General features: G+C 41.8%; 1 protein-coding gene across 1 annotated transcript in view; it reads left to right on the top strand.

The window, feature by feature from the left end:
• Rrh (retinal pigment epithelium-derived rhodopsin homolog) overlaps window positions 1-13,746 on the top strand; it is a 17,774-nt gene extending 4,028 nt beyond the window's left edge. Inside the window, 7 exon segments of the mRNA XM_008843722.1 lie at window positions 4,049-4,239; window positions 6,272-6,371; window positions 6,880-7,033; window positions 7,819-7,953; window positions 7,955-7,985; window positions 12,409-12,587; window positions 13,638-13,746. Of these exon segments, the coding sequence (XP_008841944.1) occupies window positions 4,049-4,239; window positions 6,272-6,371; window positions 6,880-7,033; window positions 7,819-7,953; window positions 7,955-7,985; window positions 12,409-12,587; window positions 13,638-13,746 (899 nt within the window).
• Window positions 13,747-17,541: the final 3,795 nt, after the last annotated feature.

Raw genomic sequence — 17,541 nt, 5'->3', positions numbered from 1 at the left:
GGTTGTCTCCCTTAGCTACAGGTGGGCACTACAGTATTGCAGACCAAGATTTGAAGTCTTACATCTGAGCAGCACTTTATGATTAGGAACAAAATCATCAGTGAGAAATAATTGTCTAAATAACATTTTATATGGACTTAAGGCTAATGTCTGGGAAGTATAATCCCTTGAAGTTTTGAAGACATATACTGATTACTTTAATCTTTGGTTATCCTTTCCTTTTGGGTGTTTAAGACCATACAGTTGGCTCAAATAAATTTAGTTTTACACTTAAGGGCATATGAGGATCTGTTCCTCAGGGGTCACATGGGCTTGGGAGGAGACCCTGGCTCCTTTTACCAGTTCCATCTATGTGAAGATCAGTCAAAGGTCCTGTTTGACCATGTCTGGTACGGAAGAAATATTTCCTCTGAGTTGACCCTCCTCTTTGTAGACTGGACACTGGTTCAAGTCCATCTGGTGGGGTCTCCATGGCCTCCCAAACAAGAGGACAGGTGACTCACCACAGTACAGGACATTTAGAAAGATGTTCCATAATCCCCTGGAACTTAGTCCTTGTTGGAGGGCAAGGAGCAAAAAACTGTCCTTTAAGTCCCTCTGACTAGATTAGTGTAGCCTCAAAGTATGGCTGTTAAATATCCAAGAAGGTTAGTTCCACCAGTCTGGTACTTTTAATTACCATGTGCTATGTAGATAAAGCTTGGGCAAAAACCAAACATTCTCAGATAAACCTTGATTAGACATATATTTTGTTCCTTAACTAGTTGACAAAACTATGACCTTAGAAATTTTAAGATTATGTGTGTATTATTTTTGTCTCATCCTTTATATCCTAGATTAAATTTTTAATTAAATCTTTCATTTAGACTTTAGCTCCTATATACTTTTACCAACATCCATTGCTAAAGACATTTTGTTAATTTAGTATGCTTAAGTAATGTCTTTTGCCACTTAAAGCTGAGAAATAAGAGGGTGCTAGATTTCAGGATCTGAAGTAATTCATCATGGGTGCACTGTAAGAGGAAAGTGAGGCTGAAGAAGATGGCCAAGAACCCTATAAGCTGTAAGGCTGTGGGGAGCCACTGAAGGGCTGATACACTCATTTGCATTTCAGAAGTGTGTTGTGACAGCTAAGAGACTGTGTTGGAGGCCATTGCAGTGATCCTGGGGGCGGAACAATGGGGATGCATTGGGGACAGAAGGAAGTGGAGTCATTCAAGAGCTAGAAGGCAGAATTGATGGTTAGATATGGGATTAGGAAAAGGAGAAGGGGCGTCAAATATTAGTTGGGAGAGAGGCTGGGGGTGCAGAGTGGTACTGAGTAGATGGTGCTGTTCACTGGGAATGGAACACATTTGGAGAAAGGTCTGGGTAGTAGGTGATGTCTCTGTGTGTGCACACATGGGCTTGAGTTTTATGAGACAAATCTCAAATATAATGAGAGCAATCATTGTGTTGAGTATGTTGAATCAGGAGAGAAAGGGGTCTAGGACAGAAAGTTGGAAAATACACATTTCATCAGGTGAAAGGTCCGGAAGCAGATGAAGAAGGCGGAAGTTGTGGAGGGAAGCTGTAGAAACTAGGAAAGCGTGTTCAAAGCGGTTGATGGGTTGTGCTGCCTGGAGTTCACACTGACAGATCTGTTGTCTACCCATTGGAAAGCACTACAGCCAATGAAATAATGCACAGTGCTTAAGACAGAGAGAACAGAGAAAGGGGAGAAGCTGGCATGCAGCGCACACATCATATTGAAGGCTTACCAGAATTTACTTTCTTCATTCTGGCTCTGCACAGGCAAGGCAGCAACTTACTCTGCTGTATTTTAACCTTTTGAATCCTCAGATTGTGCAGTTGCCCCTACCCCAGTATTTCTTTCTTTCCCTCTTTCTTTTCTTCTCTTTAAAAAAACAACAACACAGGGTCTCACTTTGCAGCCCTGGCTGTCCTGAAACTTGCTATGTAGATCAGGCTGGCCTGGAACTCACAGAGACCCGCCTGCCTCTGCCTCCTGACTGCTGGGATTAAAGGCGTGCTCCCAGCATTTCTTCCTTGTATGCTACCAACCTGCTATCACCATCCATGCTTGAAGGAGTAATAGAAGTTGAACTAAACCATGTATTTAATTAATTATTAACTAATTTATTTATTGAGACAAATTTCCCCTGTAACCCTAGCTGGCCTGAATCTTGCTATGTAGATCAGGCTGACTTAAATCTCACAGACACCCTCCTGCCTCTGCCTCCTGAGAGGTGAGTTTCAAGGTGTGCATCACCACGCCCAGCTGGATGAGTTCTAGTGGTAGTCCATTTATTTGAAAAAGTTGGTATATGTCATATACTCAAGATAGGGTTAATTATTAGGAGCCTGAACTATACTTAAGACTGAAGTTACATAAGAATTAAATAGTACAGCATTACTCAAGAATAAGAACAATATAAGCAAGTGCTTCGGGAATTTAGGGAGAGGAGTATATAACGTGGAGGAGAAAGCAGCTTGGGGGCTAAATTGGGCTGGGACTGAAGGCTGAAGGATGCCTAGTGTTTAAATACATAGAGAAGAGGAACGGGGTGCTGTAAGTGGGAAAAACATGAGTCAGGATTTGCATCTTGGTGTATTTGAGAAACTACCAGAATGCTGAACTTATTTCACAAGTGTAGAACTTAGCATCACAGCATACTAACAACGAACCTAGACCATCAGGCTGGGACATTTGGCTTTTCATCCTTCAAGCCTGATGAGTATGGGAAGTGGAGCTGTTGTTAATGCTATGTTGTAGCGCACTTACTCTACCAGCTGTGTGGAGGGAAGAGAATAGGTATCTGGAAGATCAATGTAAAAGGATACTCGAGAATTTTGACGAAAGTACTGTCATAATAGGAGTTCTTCACTGATGCCTTTTTGTATTGGTGTTTGGAATTATTCCTACTCCCTTGGACAATAGCTAGGGATTGTTCATCAAGTAGTTCTGTTCATGAGAAACACAATTCTCTTTCTGTCTGTTGTATAACCCTCTTTCTAGAGAAAAGCCCAGTAATGGTTCTGACTTCTCCATTGAAATCTATTTTCACTGCCCCTCCACTGCTGGGACTTAAGGACAGCCCATATCTAGGTTTTGAAGAGTTTATGTGTCTTTTCATCGTATAGGGAATGGTTTAATACACATGTCCAGTGCATGCAATAATATTTATTGTAAATTGTCACAATAGCATGTGATAAACAACCTTAGACCTAGGTGTATTTGACCCTGGCAAACTGTAGGATACTGAAAACATGGCATTCCCAATTCCAAGTCTGTGATATCCCCTGATTATGGTGATATCCCAGTGAACCAGAAAGCTGGCTTGACCTGCTGTCAGGGTAGTCAAATATTGCAGTGTGCATTCTTCTATAGGAGAGAGAGAGAGAGAAAGAGAGAGAGAGAGAGAGAGAGAGAGAGAGAGAGAGAATGATGAATGAAGAATTTCATTTTTGGCAGGTTGAGTTTCAAGAAGTATTGGAATAGTCAGTCACACGATTTCAATGGTTTATGTGCTTAACATGTTTAATGATAATGAGTTGAATAAAAATGTGAAGTTGGAGCATTGTTGGGCTGAAAATGGTGACAAAAAAAATGTAGTTAGGATAGAATGACAGTTGAAGCCAGAGAAAAGAAACTTTAGAGAAAGAAGCAGGCAGGCTTCAAAAAAGAAGAGGAGGAACTCAGGCTGCCCCTGGAAGGGGCGTGGCTGGCCAGACATGGGTCCTACAAACCAAGACTGGAGTCAGGAAAGCTACACGGGGATGGACAGAATGGTCAGTAGTGATGACGTTTAAACCAGTTGGCACTGTTGGCATCTGCAAACAGGAGATTCCTTGTGTTTTAACTTTCTTTCTATTTTACAGAAGAGCCGTGAAGATAGTGCAGGTTTAAGAAGAGTAGGAACTCTTTAAACAAATAAGCTAAAATGGATTTACTATCTTTTTTGAAGTTACTTAAATGTTAAATTTTGATTTTACTCTAAGTGTTCAAATTAGACACAATATATGATCCTTTCATGTATGTCCTTAGGTGTAATAAGTATTCTCAGCAATATAATAGTTTTGGGCATCTTCATTAAGAACAAGGAACTTCAGACACCCATGAATACAGTGATCGTTAACCTGACCCTGACTGATATAGGGGTCAGTAGCATTGGTTATCCCATGTCTGCTACCTCAGACCTGCATGGAAGTTGGGAATTTGGATGTGCAGGCTGCCAGGTATGGGGATGGGGGTGTCTTTGGAATAAAAACAAAATGTAGCAGATCAGACAGATACAAATTTAAGTATCTGGGGCTGGGTAGGTGGGCCAGTGAGTAAAGTGCTAGTCATGTAGGCATGACAACCTGAGTTGGGATCCCCATGTGAAAGCTGACTGTGGCTGCACACACCTACACACCAGCTCTGGGGAGGCAGAGAAAGGCCAATCACTATGGATCCCATGGGCTTGCAGGAAACAGTGAGCTCCAGGGTCACTGAGACCTTATCTCAAAAATAAAGGAGAGGGCAATGGAGGAAGACACCCATGTCAAACCCTGTCACATAGAAGCCACATGCAACTGCACACATGTGCATGCACATACAACACACACAGATCATACACCCCCTCACATACACAAACACAGAAATTAAATACTCCCGGAACTTAAAACAAGATATTGTAGGGTAATAGATACATTGCTTTAATGGGAAGAGGTTAAGCAATGACTAAGCATACTTTCTTAAGAAGACATGTAAGATCACTACTCACCATTATATTTTTAATTCCCCCAACTCAAAGGAAAAAAGATTCGAACAACTGGCATTTAACTACACAAAAGTAATTGGTATATTCAAATAAAAAAATTCATTTTGGAAAAATTTGAATTAATGCCATCCTTAATTTTAAAAAAAGTGGGAATCATAATCCCTAAGGAATGTAATTATACTCTCACATTGGGTGTTTTGATATAGAAGTCCTTCATGGGGGCTGGAAAGATGGCTCAGCAGTTAAGAGCACTGGCTGCCCTTGCAGAGGATCCAGGTTTGGTTCCTAGGCTAACAACTAGCTGTAAGTCCAGTTTCAGGGGATCCGATGCCCTCTTCTGGCCTCTGTAGGCATTGCATGACATAGGTGCACTTACATGGAGGAAAAACACTCACACATAAAATAAAAAGTAAATAAAATATTTAAAAAGAAGGTCCTTCATGACTGTCGTTAATAACTATGCTTACTGTGTTTTTGTTGTTTTCTTACTGTTATTTCTACTGACCAGGAAATGGATTGGTATAACTTTGCTTTGGGGTAGTAGGCAAATACATCTTTGGCCATATTTTAGTGATCTATTATTATAAGCTGTAAAATAATAGAGAATGAAATGAGAGTAGTGGAGAATGCTAGATGCCCTTGCACACGCTGATCAGTTTTGTCAGATCTTACTGCTTTTAACTCTAGTCCTCTGGCTGCTTTTTTTCTTAAAGATATAAAACTTCAGAGATAACGTTGAAAGTCATTGTATGCCACACCTGGTTTTATTCTTTTCCCGCCTGTGAGTGCTTTTCTTATTACATATTTTTGTGAACACGAACCAGATATGATCAAACACTTTAAAATTCTGTGTACATGACATCATTTGGCCAGTTATGAATCTCTGCTGACCACTGCGGAGAGAAGCTTCTCTGGTTAAGGCTGAGGGCAGTGCTAATCTATGGGTATATGCATAAATATTTAGAAGGCAGTTTGGCAACATGTCCATTTAGCAAGAGAGCAGCAGTAGGTTCCTCCCTAGGGCCTATGACCCACTGAGCCATGGGATTTGAGCAGGTCTACAGTACCAGGCATGAATTCCCTCCTGTGGAGCAGACCTCAAATCCAATCAGAAAGTGATTGATTTACCCTCACAGCCTTCATGCCTCTGTTGCACTATAAAAAGCATTTAATGAATTTGAAAACTATTTTAGCAATGTGGCAAAAATTTAAATGATTTGGGCTGGCAAGATGGCTCAACGAGTAAAAATGTTTGCTGTGTAAGCTTGACAACCAGAGTTTGATCCCCAGAACCCACAGTGTTAGGAAAGAATTGACTCCCAGAAGTTGTCCTCTGACCTCCACATGTGTGCCATAGCATGCAGATACACACACATACACACACACACACACACACACACACACACACAAACACATACACTCACATCATACACACACAATAAAACAGTTAAATGTGTCTTGGGAGGTGTTTGGACTCGTAGCCTATTTCCAACCTTGATTTTCAGATTTATGCTGGATTGAACATCTTTTTTGGAATGGTGAGCACTGGCTTACTCACAGTTGTGGCTATGGACCAATACTTGACCATCTGCTGTCCTGATGTAGGTAATGGCAAGTTTCTCACCTTTTTCAGTGAAACTATTTATTACCTGCTAGGGGTTCACTTTAAGATACAAACATAATGGTTTGTGACTCAGGCTTAGTCTTACCTGTCTGGACATCCTTGTTCAAATGGCTTCTTACTGTACTTGGACTACAGTCCAGATGTCAGAAGGCAGCCTCTGAGGCCCTGCAGGACTGGCCGTTCCAGCTTGGTCCAGGGTCATGCTCACATTCAGGTCCTGGCCAGGCCCTTTGCCTCTGGGAACTTTGTATGTGCTGTCTTCCTTGGCTTGCAAAGCTTTTCTCCCTGCGTATACTCAGCCTATTCCTTTTATCATTTTACGGCACTTTAGATCGTCATTTCTGTCGAATGGTGAAACCACATAGATAGGCTTAGTGGGAACTGATGTCCTCTGTAAAGAATGCATTTGATAATTCTTGAATCATTGATGGAAACAAAGTGAGTCCTAGCATTGTGAGTGGTACTAATACTTCATGTGCTTGATAACAGGAAGAAGAATGACCACCAGCACTTACATTGGCATGATCCTAGGGGCCTGGATCAATGGCCTGCTTTGGGCTTTGATGCCCATCATAGGGTGGGCCGGCTATGCCCCAGATCCCACTGGGGCTACCTGTACAATAAACTGGAGGAAAAACGACACGTAAGAGATGTGCTTACACTTTATTATCAAAAGCTCCTCACCCTTCAGCTGAATCACATTCCTTGAACAGAGTGTGGCTCGTGGTAGCTATGTGCTGCACAAACAGGAGACAAAGAAGACTGAACTGTGCTTGCTTGAAAGTCAAGGTCATCTGTGTCCCTTCTGCCTTCCTCTGCCTCTGCGAGGCAGCAATGGGGGTGCTCTTCCACTGTGCACATTTCAGAGTTCGGATCATAAGTAGAAAGAGGGTTAGTGAAGCTAGAGAGCAGGGAGTTTTAATCCAGTCCTAGGCTACCTCCGTACTATCTTTTCCAGATGGTCTAGCTCAAGCCTCTTCCGAGAGTGACTGCAAGGATTTGTCCTGCATTGGTGAGGCTCCTCTAGGTTTTCCAAGGAAATGAGGTAATTAAGTTCACTAGAGGATCAGAGGTGACTCTAAAACAAACAAAAGAATTTCCAAATCAAAAAGTAAATAATAGACCTGATGTCTCTATTGCAATTGTTCAGCTCTGCCATCATACTGCTAAAACAGTCACCAACAGTACTTAAGTGAATATATATGGCTGTGTGCCAATAAAACTTTATTTGCAAAGGTAGCTGGCTGGCAGGAACTAGCCCACAAGCCAGTTTACTGGCCTAAGTGAACTCTGAAGCATAAGTCAAATATACTTAAACTTTTTAACAATAAAATGACTGTCAGTACTATTTCTAACAATTATTTTCTCGTTCCTTTCCCCCATTTAGTATATTAGATAAGTCGTCATGGCTGTCATTGTTTTTTCCAGACCTTTTGTGTCTTACACCATGGCAGTTATTGTGATGAATTTTGTTGTGCCCTTGACAGTGATATCTTACTGTTATTTCCATGTCATGCGATCCATGTGACTTTGTGCTAGTACTGACCGCACTGCATATCTCAACAGACTGGGTGGAACGGGTCAATATAACCAAGGTAAGAAGTCAAAATCCTCAAAGAGCTCTTGCTAATCAAGCTTTTGTGTTTACGCAGCTGAAAGAACCCCACGGCCTGCCCTGGTCTCCATCCACCAAACCAGTCCTAGTTTCCACTCTGCCTTTTCTGCTGGGGCTCATTTCCATCCTTCCAAATGACATGCTTTTTCCATGGATATTTTTGTGTGTTACCACCAGGCTTCCTACAGACGATGAGGATTTCTCTCAAGCCACCCACCTGCCCTTCCCCTCCTCTCCTCCACCTTCTCCTCTTCCCATCCTGCCGTACAGTGACCATCTTTGGTTAGATTTAAGGCTTCCGTCTCTCCTTTCGGTAGGTTCAGACACCGCAGACACAGGCTCAGGCTGTCCTCTCCTTGGAGCTAATCCTCCCTGTCCCCTTCAGTGTCTTGATCTCCCGTGGGTTCTCTAAGCAGCAGCTCTCCCTTCATCACCTGTCTTCAAGGTTACATGCCCTGTTTTCTGAATTCTTTTTCTTCTTGAGTCTGATTTGGTGGAACATGCTCTCCAACTGATTCCTGATGTTGGAGGAGATGTTAAAATTTGAAGAATTTGCATAGCTAAAAACATGTTAATTCTGCTGCTATTACGGAGTTCGGGACCACCAGGAAAGACTCAAAAAGTTCCAAATCAGCTGAATTAAGTGTTTAGCGTTTTATTAGAATTTTAAAGAAAAAGAAATCCTCAGGGCAGGCAAGCTGGTCATCTTGGCAGCTGCTTTGAGGAGGTGAATGGTGGGAAGAAGGAAAGAAAGCCATGAAGCCATGCAGGGTTTGAGCCTGCATGGAGGTCAGACACGTGGCCGCCTAGCAGCCACATGGCTGGGAGGAGGAAGCTTTAGAGAAGGAAAGAAAGACAAGATGCTAGGGCAGCCGTTCAGAAAGCATGTGTAGTAAGAAAGGCATGAAGAAGAAAAGGAGAAACTACGCCTTTCAGAAAGGCGGACAGACGTACAGAGACCCACATGACAGTGGTTCCTCCGAAGTTCTGTGCTAGCAGGCAGGATTCCAGGCAGGAAAAGCTCCCTATCTCATTAACGCACAAGGTATTCTGTCCATCTGTTTAGCATGAGCCACTTTCCTAGGGTGGTCCTATGACCAGATGGTTGACCAGTTAAACTTACACAAAATGGAGGTGCTCGGGCTATTACACTGCTATATTTGAGTGATTGCCTAGTTCAGAATTCTAGGTACAGACAATACTCATGTAAGAAATTCTTTTGAAAAATTTAAAAATAAACACATGAAAGTAAAATAAAAGAGTTCTATCTGAAAAATAACTAAGAACTTGGAAGGTGTTCCTCTACAGCCTCCTGGCTACCAGCTTGCTATGCAAAGGTGCCTGGTGTGCTGGTGGCTGGGTCTCTCTCGTGAGCTGTGGAGTTATCTCTGGAAGTTTAGGATTTTCTCCACATTTCAAGTTTCTAATTCCACACTGACATGTCGTGGTGTGGCTGTTTATTCTTCAGTGCTGAGTGTCTCCTGTAAGTCTTGTATTCTTTCTCTAGTGATTTCTTCTTCCTCTGTTTTCTTCTCTGGAATTTCTGCATTTTATTTTCTGAAACAATAGTTACCATAAAAGTACTTAGGTCTAAGTTGAGGGTAGGAATAATGAAGCCCAAATCTTGAGTACTTAATTTAAATAAGCAAAGCAAAGCAAAACCACCCACATATTCCTCAGGATATACATACACAAAAAAGCAACTCAGATACAGTAATTTACAAGTCAAAATTAGTGTAAAGAACTATGTTGAGCAAAGTTTCAAAAGTCTTAAGACAGCTGGCCTGGTGGTGCTTGCCTTTAATCCCAGCACTTGGAGGCAGAGGCAGGTGGATCTCTGTGAGTTTGAGGCCAGCCTGGTCTACAAAGTGAGTTCCAGGACAGCTGGGGCTACAGGGAGACCCTGTCTCAAAAAAACCAAAAAAAAAAAAAAGACAAGATCTGACCCTTTACTTACAGAACTCACTTCCCTGACCTTCCCTAACCCCAGCCTAATAATAGCATTCAACTTTTCTTGTGCATTTCAAACATTTATTTATCTTTAATAGATGGGTTAAAACCAGTTTGAACAGATAAGAAAAGTTAATTTATACACTATCCTCCTGTGTGTGCTCGTGCATATGTGTGGGTATATGCATGCATGCGTGTGTGTGTGTGTGTGAGAGAGAGAGTATGCGTGTGCATGCCCCTGCATACATACACACTCAAGCGGAGGCCAGAATCTGCCTCAGGTGTTGTCTGTACTATAGATCTCCACCTCAGGTTTTGAGACCCGGTCTCTCACTTGGAGCTTGCTCTTTTGTTAGACTGACTAGCCAGCAAGGCCTGAGTCCACCTGTTTCCACCCCTCAGCTCCCTTCCCCTCAACATATCTAACCAACTTTTGGGTACAGGCATTCCTTGCCACACCCAGCTTTATGTAGGTGCTGGGGATCCGAACTCAGGTCCTCATTTCCACAGCAGCTCTTGCCTACTGCCCCAGCTTAGTCTCTTTGTTTTATGGATGTAGATCCGGTCTTACTTCTGTGATGATATGAATATATTTACATTTGCTTTCCGCGCACTACGTATTTTTGTGGTGTACAAGTCCCTTCACTATTTCTTGCTGTCTGTCACTGTGAGGGTTTCCTCACTACCTTGTAGTCAATAGAGCCCCTTTATATTTAAGAGTGATCCTCTAAAAAAGAAACTAATTGTAATCTTGCAGATGCGCAACAGCTGGGTCGTGTCTTTAGAGGATTCCTGACTATCTTTAAGGTGTTTTGTTCTGGGAAGGTCCGTTTCCAGGGAGATGGTTCTTTTCAGGCTCCAGGGCTTCAGTCTGTATCGTTAAGTTCAGTGCTGAGAGGGACCGATTGCCCTCTTCAGCATAGTAGGGCAGCACTCAGCATGAGCCTGAGTGTCCTGAATCTGCCTCAGTTTTTTTCATAAAGGACTCTGGGATTCTCAGGAAGGGAAAGGCAGTAACTGAGTGAACTTGAGGGATTCAAAAGCATAATTGTTTTCTTTCTTTTCTTTTTTTCAAATTTTAACCAGTTCTCCTGTTTGGGGTCCCATGTTCCCCTGTATTCAGAACTGTCTGGTAACTTCAGTTCCTGGACTTTGGTAGTTCTGTAGAATGGATTAGTCTTTGTCTGGTTTTCCCTTACTGATGGCTCTTTCACAACATGTTTATTTTTTTGAAATCATTCACATGTCTGATAAGCATTTTGATACTTGTCCAATTGGTTATTGTTTCCACTTACATGACACTATTACTGTCTAATCTTGGATTCTGTCTTCATGAGGTGTTGTCTTTTTAATCTCTTTCTGTTATTGTGGTGGGCAGTGAAGAAGGAATGATGGGCAAGTGAGATTGCTTAGTGAGTATAGGCACTCCCTGATGACCTGAGTCCAATCCCTGGAATTCACATGGTGGAAGGAGAGAGCCAGCTCCTGCAAGTTGTCCTCTGACCTCCACACACATGCCCCACCTCTGAAGTTAGAATTCAGGATGAGAAGCAGACGTGAGAATAAAAAAGTAGGAATCCAATCCGACCTCAGCAGATGCAGATAGTTTTATTAGCTATGAAGGGCAAGTAACCTTCTCTTGGGAATGCAGGCTGTGCATGGGGGTTGTGAGAAGCCTGTAATTCATAGGTGGGCTCAGAAAATCCCAGAAAGCAGGTCATGTCTTCTTGGCGGTTTCATGCTCTTTCCTGGGATCTGGGAAGGAGAGATGAGGAGTTCTGACAGGGGAACCAGGTATCTTCCGCAAGGAGGTTGTAGGTAAGGAACCAGCTGTCTTCTGCTGGGTGTTGGTAAGGAACCAGATGTCTAGGCTAGAGGCTGTGTTCTGAGGTAGATGTATCTCCCTCCTGGAGTGGAGAGGCAGGGTGGGTGGATGGTCAGTTCGTTCAGGCATTTGTCAGGTTAATTTTCCTTCCCCCAGTAATAAATAAAAATTTTTTTAATGTAATTAAGAAGGAACGTGTAAAAACTGTATTGCTCCCACTTAAACAAGATCCAAAAGGGGCTCCTTTACACATGAACTGTACTGTATAGAAAATATATTCAGCTAAATAATTTTAGAATTCACTGAGTTTAAGATAGACAGATAGATGGACAGAGAGAAGGAATTCATCACATATACCTAGAAGTGGGTTGGAGAACGTTTTCATCCAGAAGAAAGGGCAGTCGTAACACATGTGTAACATTCTTAAAAGCAATGCCATGCATTGTTCAACATACCATGTGCCAGGCTCTTGTTATCATAGGCGGCTTCAGGTATAGACAAAGAGAAGTGAGGGCAGAACCCTGGCTACTTCTTTTACATCAGCAACAACATAAACTTCAAATTCTAACCTAGCTATATTCTCATACTATTTTGGATACATTAAACTTGGCAATGACTTCTTTTGCAGATGTCTGTGATAATGATACCGATGTTTCTGCTGGCATGGTCCCCTTATTCCATTGTGTGCTTATGGGCTTGTTTTGGAGACCCCCAAAAGATTCCTCTCTCAGTGGCTATTATAGGTCCACTCTTTGCAAAATCCTCTACATTCTACAACCCCTATATTTATGTGGTTGCTAATAAAAAGTAAGTAATACTTAGCATGCTTCTGAATAAAATGAAGAGATAGAAAAAAAGTTAAGGGCAGTGAATCGTGTTCTAAGACCTTTCTGAAGGTGACAGAAACCTATCACAACCTAGCACAAGGCTCAGGCATCTAGAGCAACCAGGACTTATATGATGACTACATGGCAGAAAAGTTTTCTGGTTGGTCATTGAATAAGTTGGTTCAAGGGTTTCCCCACACTGAGTACATGCTTTCCAAAGAGCAGAGTAGACAAGGCAACAACGAGTTCCCTTACTTGGCAGTACAGTGGCATACTTACCAGCCAAGTTTATAACATTTAAATTCAAAAGAAAAAAAAAAACCCATTGCTAACATAATGAACTTTAGGAGTATGCAGTCAGTCAGAATAACGGAGATGCTTCCCTCCCTTTGTGGGACTCCTAGATGAATTTCAGATTATTTCATTACTCTTGGAAGATGAACCAATTGGTTTTGCTACATCTTGGCAAAGGTCAGGTGATTTGATCTTGGAATATCACTGCTGCTTCTACTAAACGTGTACATTTACATTTATGCACATGTTTGGGAGGGAAGCTTTAGCTGCATGTAGGAACACAAAAACTTCAAGACCAAGAGTCCAACACAAGTGAAAAATACATTGTGAGGTGAGAATCTGTGGGAAGTTCTTTTGGAAAGGTCAGTCATTCTCCATCCCCCTCAGATCCAACTGGCCTTTGCTCAGAAGATCAGATGAGAAGATCAGAACTCCAGATGTCTAGGCTGCATTCTGAGTTCAAAGAAATAACAGCACACATGGCAGTTCAAGTGTCACTTTAAACATGCATAACTGTTGATTTTATTAAATGTCCTCAGCATTTGTAATCAGCAGTGCAAACTGGTCACTAACTACCATTTATCTCACGTACTTAGTAGGAGATGCTAAAGTTGGGGGCAGAAATCTACTCAGAGGTGTCTTTTGACAGTAGTGGCTCCTTAAACATAGTTGAAAATGCCTTGAGTGTCATACTGTTACAAAGTAATAATGGTATATTTTCTCTTTGTAATTGTCGGTTTTGGAAGGCGATGTTCGCCATGTTTAAATGTCAGACTCACCAAGAGATCTCCGTGGCAGGCGCTCTACCAGTGGATATGCCTCAAAGCCTATTGACTTGTGGATGAATATGAAAATAGAGAAAAGATTATACCATCAAAACATTTGAGTTCTGTTTTTTTGCAATAATTTAATTCTACTCTAAATATGAGTCATTTAGATGAAATGCAGACATAGATTGCTGGCTGTTGACTGTGGGTTCCTGGAGCACAGCTTGTCTGGCAGCTACTGCTGTGCTCATGTCTTCATGGGTAACGTTGCTTATCTCCTTTGATGAATTCAAGCATATGGAATTAAGGTTCCTCTTCCTTCTCCTTAGGAGGCATGCATGACTCTGTGTTGATGACCTGTAACTTTCCTGAATCTTCCATCAGACAAGAAACAGTCACTAGAATATTAGAATATTTTAATAAATTATGATAAAAATTAATAAAAATTTATAATACTCAATAATTAAGTGCTGAACTGAATTGTTGGATGCTCCCAGCTAAGAAAAGAAAATCTATTCATGTTTCAAAAAGGTTAAATTTAGAATCAATTGTGTGGTGACTATTAAACACAATATATAATTATTTAAATAGTAGACAACTACATTGTTTCAAATCTTACTTTTTTCCTGGGGTAAGAGTTTACTGTGTAGCCCAGGTTAGACTTAAAATCACCATATAGACCAGGTTGGCCTCAAACTTGCAATGGTCAACCTTCTAAGTGCTGGGATTACAAATGCCTGGCTCAGGTTTTTACTTTCATGGATGCACAGTTGGGAACACTTTCGCACAAACATCCTTTTTGGATAGGTATCAGCTTATTCTATTTGAACCTTTCTCAAGGCCAAGATTATTAGATATAAATGTGAAATAGTATTATCGTAGCTAGCTTTCTCCCTGGGATGAATTTGTGCTACGTTGGCAGTATATAAATATACTTTTCACTTTTGAAAACTACTGCAACAATTAATTTTATTTCACATCTCTTATTTATTATTTTTTATGTGTATGAGTGTATGGCCTGCATGTGTGTTAGTGTACCTGTATCATGCAATGCCTATGGAGGACAAAAGAGGGCGTCAGATTCCCCGGAACTGGAGTTATGGATGGTTGTTAGCCGCCATGTGGGTGCTGGGATTTGAACCCAGGTTCTCTGCAAGAGCAGCCAGTATTCTTAACTGCTGAGCCATCTCTCTAGCCCCTAATTTACATCCCTTTAAGAGCTAGTAAGGCTGTGTGTCTTTAGTTCCTTGTCTCTATCCTTTTGTGGGGAAGTGTCCTTTTAGGCCTTTGTCACATGTTAAAATTTGGCTGTTAGTTTTATTCAGACAATTCTCCATGTGTATAGAATGGAAGTTGTTACAGCAGCCTCTTACCTTAGCTTCATACCCTCTGTCTTTTTTCACTGCAGTCAACACATTAGCTTTATAATCAATTACTTTATTTTTTTAATTTCTTTTATTTTTGAGTCAGGGTCTCCCTGTAGCCCCAGCTGGCCTGGAACTTGCTATGTAGACCAGGCTGGCCTCCATCTCACAAAAATCCTCCTGCCTCTGCTTCCTAAGCACTGAGATTAAAGGTGTGAGCCACCATGCCCGGATATAACCAATCTTTTTTCTCCAGTGGCCAAAACGCATACCAACTGTTCTGGGGAGCTATGAACGCTGTGCTCCACTAGCTTGGGGCTCATTCTGTCCCTGTAGCTAAGCTGCTTTTAGAGACTACACGGTGAGGCTCTGTGCGTACAGTCAGAAGATTCTCCCGCCTGTGTTTACTGAAACTGTATTATTCACATCCTTGCCAGCCCAGCTCGGGTGCAGCTCACTAGAACTCCGACCACTGATACCCACCCGAAGCCTCCACCTGGCCCTTTTCCTCCACACAGCTGCCAGAAAATCCTGTGTAATATATTGATCTGACGAGCTCCTCACAGCCTAACCTTTATGCTTTCACGCCTGGAGGCCGAGCTCTTTAATAGGGCATCTAAGGCTGTCCTTTGAAACCCACCCTTGCTTTTCCAGCGCCATCTTTGCTTTTCGGCCTCAGAATCTTTGTGAGTGTTTGTACTTCTCCGTGGTTCTGGGCCCTGTGCTCACAGCCGTACAGTTTCCTGCTCCTCTCCCTGTGCTTACTCAGCGGCTCAGGTACCGCCCAGAGGAAGAGGAAGCTTTCCCTTAGGCCGAACAAGATGTTCTCTGGTGCTTCCTCGCTGTGCGTGTCTCTTTATCCTGCGGGTTCCTGTGTAGTGACCAAGGATGACTCATCCTAGTCACCGATTGGCAAGTACTCAGTAAATATTTGGTAACGAATGGCGTAGTAGACTCTTGAAAGGCTACAGTACATCTTTTTTCTTTTAATTGAGCAAAGTTTTTCAGATTGTGTTGTTTACATATGAAGTCCATTAGTTTATGATGACATTTCCTGTAATATTCTTTTTTTTTGGTCTTTTTGAGACAGGGTCTCCCTGTAGCCCCAGCTGTCCTGGAACTATGTAGACCAGGCTGGCCTTGAACTCACAGAGATCCGCCTGCCTCTGCCTCCCAAGTGCTGGGATTAATGGTGCCACCATGCCCAGCATGTTCTTATTTTTTAAGAATTAATTTTCTTCTTCCAAGATTTTGGTTTAAAGTTGATGGATAGAATCTCATAATATGAAGAGCCAATCTTTTACAATTTTATTTTTTGCTAAGCATTAGTATAAATCAGTTGTTCTTTTATGATTCTTTTTTTAGACAGTGTCTCATGTATCTTAGACTAGGGTCCAACCTGCTGTGTTCAGTGGATGATTCTGAATTTGTGATCGTCCTGCCTTCACCTCTCAGATTCCAAGATCATAGGCATGCACCACCATGTGGTGCTAGAGATGGAACCCAGGGTTTTATGCATACTAGGCAATCACGCTTCCAACTGAGCTGCAACCCTGGTCCTCAACTCATCTTTAAAAATGATTTTGATACCCCAAACTTGGGATAGTAGTTTCAAACAAAATATAGTTTTAAGTAGAGATAAATGTCTTCATTAGATCTAGAAGAAACTCAGGCACACTCTAACTAGATGTGTGGTTCTGATGCACCTGTGACGTGGACCTACCTTCTTGCTTTGCTTTGGAAGATGAGCAGTATGTGGCAACATTGGTAATTCTATCTGAAGTAATTTTTTTTTTTTTTTGGTGTTTTTGAGACAAGGTCTCACTGTAGCCCCAGCTGGCCTGGAACTCCCTATGTAGATGAACTCATAGAGATCCACCAGCCTTTGCCTCCAGAGTGCTGGGATTAAAGGCGAGCACCACCACGCCCGGCACCTGAAGTAAATTTTGCCATGTGCTTCTATCTTTAAAATTAAATTTTGCAAAACTCAATGTCATATATTCTGATAAAGCCACAAAAAACCCAAACGAATAATGCACATATAAATAAGGTACAGAAGTTTTTAATTTTTACCAAGACACTGAATTTTAACATTAATTTTTTATATTCTATATTTATTTAATTTTTATTTTATGTGTATGAGTATATTGCCTACATGTGTGTAAGTACACCTGTGTCATGCAAATACCAGAGGAGGTCAGAAGAAGGTGTTGGATTCCCCTGGAACTGGACTTATGAATGAATGTTAGCCCCTGTGTGGGTGCTGGTAATCAAACCCAGGTCCCCTGCAAGAGCAGCCAGTGCTCTTAACCACTGGGCCATCTCTCCAGCCCCAATATTAAATATATTTTTAATGTATAGTGACAATTATATCCATAGGAAAAGTCCCTAATAGGGGTTTGCTTGAAAATCTAGATATGGGCACCTGTAAAATTGCCCTGATGGGTTTGATTTTCACTTTCTTTAGGAAGTGTGTTACTAGGCTGAACCCATACAAAGGCTGGGTGGA

Source organism: Nannospalax galili, unplaced genomic scaffold, assembly GCF_000622305.1.
Source record: "Nannospalax galili isolate Female #2095 unplaced genomic scaffold, S.galili_v1.0 scaffold571, whole genome shotgun sequence".
NCBI classification, from domain to species: Eukaryota; Metazoa; Chordata; class Mammalia; order Rodentia; family Spalacidae; genus Nannospalax; species Nannospalax galili.
This window is presented reverse-complemented; position numbering and strand designations above follow the sequence as displayed.